The sequence below is a fragment of the Ursus maritimus genome, unplaced genomic scaffold (assembly GCF_017311325.1).
Source record: "Ursus maritimus isolate PB19 unplaced genomic scaffold, ASM1731132v1 scaffold_2, whole genome shotgun sequence".
Lineage (NCBI taxonomy): Eukaryota > Metazoa > Chordata > Mammalia > Carnivora > Ursidae > Ursus > Ursus maritimus.
The window spans coordinates 41,649,007-41,655,595 of record NW_024424452.1 but is presented as its reverse complement, the minus strand read 5'-3'; the positions used below and the strand labels follow the sequence as shown (position 1 = coordinate 41,655,595).

At 61.1% G+C, this 6,589-nt stretch overlaps 1 protein-coding gene across 5 annotated transcripts in view; it reads left to right on the top strand.

Moving 5' to 3' along the window:
- SH2D2A (SH2 domain containing 2A) overlaps positions 1–5,391 on the top strand; it is a 9,279-nt gene extending 3,888 nt beyond the window's left edge. For 2 of the 5 annotated variants that reach the window (XM_040635831.1, XM_040635829.1), the window contains exons 6-9: positions 2,132–2,275; positions 2,467–2,763; positions 4,291–4,462; positions 4,935–5,391. In XM_040635831.1, the coding sequence (XP_040491765.1) occupies positions 2,132–2,275; positions 2,467–2,763; positions 4,291–4,458 (609 nt within the window). In that variant the 3' untranslated portion in view covers positions 4,459–4,462; positions 4,935–5,391. Of the gene's footprint in view, positions 1–2,128; positions 2,276–2,466; positions 2,764–4,290; positions 4,463–4,934 lie in introns of all 5 variants that reach the window. The other 3 variants (XM_040635830.1, XM_008696537.2, XM_040635832.1) reach the window with 2 other exon arrangements.
- Positions 5,392–6,589: the final 1,198 nt, after the last annotated feature.

Genomic DNA, 6,589 nt, shown 5'->3' with positions numbered 1-6,589 from the left:
GGAGAGGGACAAGCGGACTCCTCCCTGAGTGGGTGGGGTCCCATCCCACGACCCCAAGATCATGACCTGAGCCCAAACCAAGAGTCGGACGCTCACCTTAAGGAGCCATCCGGGCGCCTTGCAGGGTGTCTTCTAAAGGAGGAGTTGGCAGAGTTTTTGCAGGATTGGGTGAGGAGTGTGCGGAGATGGTGCTGCCATTGACTGAGGCGAGGGAAGCTGGGGGAGGGGCAAACCCGGGGGGGGGGCTGCAGATCAGGGGCTCAGTGCCACATGCACAGTTGGAGATACCGGGTCAATATTCAAATGGGGATGTCAAGGGTCCCCTGGCTGGCTCAGTCGGTAGGTCATGTGACTCAGCTTGGGGTCATGAGTCGAAGCCTCACATTGGGCATAGAGTTTACTCTAAAAAATGGGCATGTCGGGGTGTCTGGGTGGCTCAGTCAGTGAAGTGTCTGACTCTTGATTTCATCTCAGGTCATGATCTCAGGGTCATGAATTCGAGCCCCGTATTGGCCTCCATGCTCAGCGGGGAGTCTGCCTGAGATTCTCCCTCTCCCTCTGCCCTCCCCCCTCCCCAAATCTTTGTTTCAAATGGGGATGTCCAGCAGGCAGTTGAAGTATGTGGGTCTGGAGTCTGGGACAGAGGTCTGGGCCGGAGATCATCAACATATAGAAGGATTGATTGTAAAGCAGGAGGGATGAAATCTCACTCAGGAGGGAGTGTTGGTGGAAAAGAAAGGAATACCAAGTGTCCAGCATTTTGAGTTTGCAGAAATGAGGACAAACCTACAAAAAAAATTAAGAAGGACCAGCCAGCGGAAGAGGAGAAAAACCAGGAGCTCGTGGTGCTCCGGAAGCCAAGCTAAGAAAATGCCCCACAGAAGGGAGTGTCCTGCACTGACCACCAGCCTTGGCCAGGAGGAGCTCCCTGGGGACCCGAGTCAGCTCAAGGAAGCGTGTCTGTGGGACTGTGCTGTGGGCAAGTGTTGTGTGGACCTTCGTGAGGAATGGAGGACACGAAGATTCCCCAGCGGTGGGAACAGGGGCAGGGAAGTCTGGAGGTGAGGGCAGCCGCTGCCCTGGAGAGCTGGAGGCAGAGCTGTCATGTGCCGGCTGTCCGACCAGGTCTCGAAGGGTCTTGTCACTGCACTCCTCTGGAGTCTGGACATCCCCCTGGAGGACAGGCAGCCACCGAAGGACTGCTAGGGGAAATTCTTCCGCTCACTCTGGCCTTGGAGTGAAGACTGCCTTGCAGGGCGAGATGAGGCAGGGGAGGACTTCGGAGGCCTGAGCTGGGGTCGTGACAGTGGCACTCAGAGAAGTGTGCAGCTGTCAAGTTGTCGAGGCAGTGGAGGGAGCAGGGCCTGCGCACCATGAGACCTGGGGGGGCTGGCTCCTAAGGGGCTGTCTCAGCAGCAGGGTGAGGGTCATAAAGGGACTGCAGAGAGGGGAGGGAGGAGGGGCAGGGAAAGAGAATTCTGACGTGGATCCATGAAGCCCACAGTGCTCACACACCTCTAGACGTGGACATGCACTTGCTGGGTCTCGAGGAGCATGAGGAAAGCACTGTGGCCTGTGGACAGCTGAACTGGGGGCTGAACAGAAGCCGGGGGGCCTGTGGAAAGCTAAACTCTCAGCTACAGCCCAGCTGCCCTAGGAAGGGACCCTCCCACTGTAAGGTTCATCCTCCTGGAGGCGGTCTCTCCACCCCTAAAATTTACAGCTTAAACCTCCATAAAGTACTCCTCTGGCTCCTGCAGAACTAAACACGGGCATGGCCATCTGGGGGATCTGTCCCCATGCTGAACATTTTTACGCTAAAGCCTTGTGAAGCCTTGTTGCATTTTTACAAACACAGGCACAAATAGAGCCTGGCCTGGCCAATGTTCCAGGTGGAATGAAGGTCAAGGCTAGACACAGCATGCGAACAGAGCTACTTTCCCCCCCACCCCCGTTGGTCCCCTTGCCATCTCCATTCCCGGTTCCTCACCCAGGGAACTCCACAAGCCCACATTTCTGTGCCCCTCCCCCACACATCCTCCACCAGCACTGGCTTGTTCTGTCCTCCTCCACCCACTGGCCACCCCCCTCCCCACCATCCCTCCTGTACCAAATCTCTCTTTCCCAGCAGACGCCTGAGCCTGCAGGACTTTCCCTGAGCTCTGAAATGCCAGACTCTGGAAACAAGGATCCACACCCTCAGTATAGCCCGATCGTCAAAAAGTTGCAGAACGTGACCCCAACGCAGAAGGAGGGGGCCGGGGAGCCCAAGGAGGTATTGGGCTGGAGGGACTGAGGGAGGGGAAGGGCGTGCGGCAAAGGGCGGGTCCAGCGCGGGGCGGGGCCTTCCGGAGGGGAGGGGCCTCTGTATGTGGGCGGGGCCCCGGGGGCTGCAGCCTCCGCCCCACCTGCGAGGCTCTGACGCCCCCTCCTACCCGGCCGGGCCTTCTTTCCCGGTCTCCCCAGCCGCCCAGGCCCAAGCCTCCCGTGCCCGCCAAGCCTCAGCTGCCCCCCGAAGTCTACACGAGCCCGGCCCCGCGGCCCCGCCCGGCCCCGCCCCCCAAGCCCTCCAACCCCATCTACCAGGAGCCCGACGAACCCATCGCCTTCTACGCCATGGGGCGGGGCAGCCCCGGGGAAGCCCCCAGCAACGTGTACGCGGAGGTAGAGGCGCAGGTGCCTCAGGGCCCTGCGGACCCGCCCTGCGTCCTCGGGCATCCCGCCCTGCGCAAGTGCAGGTCCAGGCCGGTCCAGGGGGGCCAGGTAACGGGGTGCAGGAGGGGGCGGGCCGCTGGGAGGACGTCCTGAAAGCCGGACTGGGGAGGGCAGCGAAGGTGTTCAGAGTGGATGCCGGACTCAGGGTGAGGGTCCGAGGTCTGAGGTCGCATGGGGGAGACAGAGGCTCCGCCGGCCAGGGGCCCTTTTCCGGGCCCAGAAGTGTCTCCCTGCCCTCTCCCTGCAGTCACTGGGCCCGGCCTCCTCTGCGTCAACCCCCTCCACTTCTCAGAGGCAATGAGGCCTTCACCTCAGCCCTCCCCCAGCGGAGCCTGCATTTTGGTCTCTGTCCCTCTCACCCAGTCCGGGCCACCTATACCCCGTTCTGCGCCATGAATCTTGGCTCCAGCCGTCATCCTGTCTCCCTGGTTGGAACCTGGGCCTGTCCGGCTCTGGCTCCCTACCCTCCCTTTCACAGCCCCACCATCCTGAAGAGAAGAGCACTTGGAGTCCCTGGTGTCATCTCAGATGAGCTCAGGGGAGGGGGCACCTGCATGCCTCTCCTCCACACACTCCCCCTTCCCACTTCCACCCCTCCCACCTCCCTCCAATCAGTGCAAGTCAGTGTCCCAGTCCAGGGCTGCCTTTGACCTCCTGGCCACTCCCAGCCTCTCCCTGGGCTTCTGCCCCCTCCACAGGCCCATCCCCACCCTCCCTGCGATGCAGCAGGCCTGCCTCAGCCCCTGAGCCTGTACCCTCACCCCCTCCCCTGCTGTGGCACTAGAGACGAGCCAGCAGCCCACCCGTCCGTGTCCACTGCCCTCCAGGCTCCCGCTCAGCCCCCAGCAACCCACGGCCTCCTGAACGCAACACAGCAACCTGATCTCATCCTTCTCCCCGGACTCTCCTCTATCTCCCAGCCACCTGACTATCCAAGCCAGAACCCTCCCCACCCCGACTCCTCATAGGCCCTGATTCCTGGTGGGTCCCTTTCCCCAGTTTCAGCCTCATCATTGCTCATCGGAATTTTCCCAGAGATTCTTAGCTGGTCTAACCACCAATCTTGCCACTTCTGATCCACTCTGCCCCAAGGAAGCCAGAACGATCTTTCTCCAACAGCCACCTGGCCCACGCAGCCCTCCATACTGGCGGAGGCGGGGGACCACCTCCTCGCCTCCCGCTGCCCGGTGACCTTCTAGTCATCCTCCAGACCAGCCTGCCCTTCCCCTCCCCTCCAGACTTCCCAGACATGACCGCAGCGGCCATCCACTGTGCTTTCGACACACTCGCCACGCCACTGGTCCCCTGGGACACCTGTCTCCCCTCTTCCGCAGCAGAGTGCAAGCTGCCTGAGAGCAGGGGCTGAGACTTACTCATCTGTTCCCAGAACACCCAGTACCGTGCCTGGCACAGAGCAGGTGCTCAGGAAATGGTTGCTGAGTGAATGTGAGGGGTTTAGATCTCCCCTGCGCAGGCCCACACCCATTAGGACCAGAGAACAGCCCTTGAGGGGACAGATGGGCCTGAGAGGCAGAGGGTAGAGGGTGTGACCTCAGATCATCCTTCTCTCCGCAGAACCCAGGTGCCCGGCAACCGCACGCTGAGAACTCTGTGACCGGACAAGGCCCTCCCGTGCCCCACCAGCCCCTGCCCTGCTGGGGGCACACCCTCCCCCACAAGCTTTCTAGACAGAGGACAGAGGACAAAGGACAGACATGGCTTCCCCTGGGGCCTCCTCAATAGCCTGGTGAGTCTGAGCTGGGGGAGGATAACCTAGAAGGATAACACCAGGCCCACAGACCTTTGCACACCAGATGCCCTTCTCAGGAAGTGTGTGTGGAACAAACCATAGGCCATCAGAGCTAGCAAGGACCTCAGCCGTCATCTACTGCAAAGATGGCGCAAAGGTGTCATCTTGCATGCCAACTGCCATCCATTGGTCGTGGCTGCCTGGAGCCCTGCACTGGGAAGGATGTTCTGGTCATCTCCGCACTCAGCAGAAAAGAGCATCATGATTGATTAGTGATGTCTGCCACGGGCAGGGAGGCAAGAGGAGCAGTGTGTCCTTTGCCGTTACTGATCCAGGCCAAGTCCCTGGCCGTGCAGATAAGGAGACAAAGCCTGAGGGGGATAGTTGGCCCAAGCCGAGGACTAGAACCCAGGCTTCCTCTTCCCCTGTCTGGCACTCTGTCTCTTACCCCGCATCCTCCTCTCCGCAGGAAATGTCTGAGATTTCCTCAGATAGGAAATCTGGCTACTTTCCAGAGTTCCACGGCACGGAGGTCTGGGTGCCAGTTCCCTCCTCCAGATCCCACCTCGGCCCTGTTCTCTGGACAGGTCTGGGCCCCCCAGAGAAGCCTGGAGTTCGAGGAGCAAAGGTGGACCTGGCTCCCTAGTAGGGACACACACACTGGTTCTGTCCCAAGTCCCCGAGAATCCGGCAGCTCGGTGACCCACAGGCCTCTGAGGAAGTGTGCTAGGGTGGCCCTGCTGCCCCCCACTGCCCTGGCTTCTCCTCCCGGAGTCCGATTTCCTTGGCCCTCTGAGCCTTTGGGTCTGGGCCCTGGTCCAATGCTGCTGTTGTCTGAGGAATGGTTTGGCGAGAACAGATGTTAGAACTTGTTTGTTGATTCTTGTCTGGCTAATAAATCATCGCCAACCACCTCCCCCCACAGGGATCCGAGTGCTCCAGTCTCCTTCTGTCTCACACTCTCTCTCTCCTATCGTGGAAGGCAAGGGGTTGAACTGCCAGTGCAGTGGGGGCAGCGGTTCTGGGGGTTTCAAGATACCTGGGCAAGGGTCACAAATCTGGGGGCTGAGGGACTGCAAGGTAGGGAGCCGCGAAGTCTTTCTTGGCTGGGCTGGCAAGTAGCCACGGGCAGAGGGGCGGTTGCATCACCTGCGGGCGCCAGGAAAGAAAGGGGCAGGAAGGAGAGGGGTAGGCCCTACACCTCCTTCCCCAAACCCCTACCAGTAGAGGACTGGGGGGGCCCTGTGGTGGCTGACGGTCTGCGTCGTCCCAGCCCCTCGGGCTTTGGCCTTGCCCCAGTCAGGACCCCGTCCCCTCCCCTGTCCCTCTTGAGAGGCTTCTTCCTCTCTACCCAGACCCACTTCAGGACCTGCCTCCTGCAAGGTGCCAAGCTCCTCGCTCTGGGCTTCGACCCCCCCAGAGGAATCTGCCTTGGGGCTTATTTTTCTCTCAAGCTGGGGGCTCTCTGAGCCAGGCTGCGTCTGCCCACAAGCTGCTCAAGGCTCTGGGTGCTCCTGTGGTCCCATCGGTGCGGCCAGTCCTTACACTTGTTCCCACGAGAGCTTAGTCAGGACAGTCCATGCCCACCACAGTCCCTCCTCCTGCCAAGGGGAGCCGGAAATCCCGCAGACCGTTCCCTGAAGCGGCTCTCCCTTGGCTGAGGTGCCGCGGGGCGCGGCCACGCCGCCCCCAGCCTGGCACGGGGACCGGCCCCAGCGACCAGTGCACTGCCCTCTTCGGCAGCCAGTGCTCAGCAGCTCAGGGAGAGCGTTGGTTGCTGAGTCAACAGAGTCGGGGTTCCACTCCCTTCCGTCTGCAGGTCTCCTGAGCAAGAGGAGAGATGGGGAGGGAGGCGGAGGGGAGGGGAGCAGGTGGCTTTGCCGAGATGGGGAGGCTGTCTCAGGGCAGACTGCAGGGCCACTCCTGGCCGAGTCCTGCTGCAAGTCAGGGTCTGAAAATGGCATTTCCTTACACTTGGGGATATAACGGGCCCGGGCCGGTGCAGGGAGGGGACAGAAATGCCTCGTGACCCCATTGGTGTTTCTGAAGGAGCAAAGCCTGCAAGAGGGGGCCGGGGGGCGGGGCCAAAGCTGTCCCTCCTCGGCTGCTCCACGGGCCAGGGAC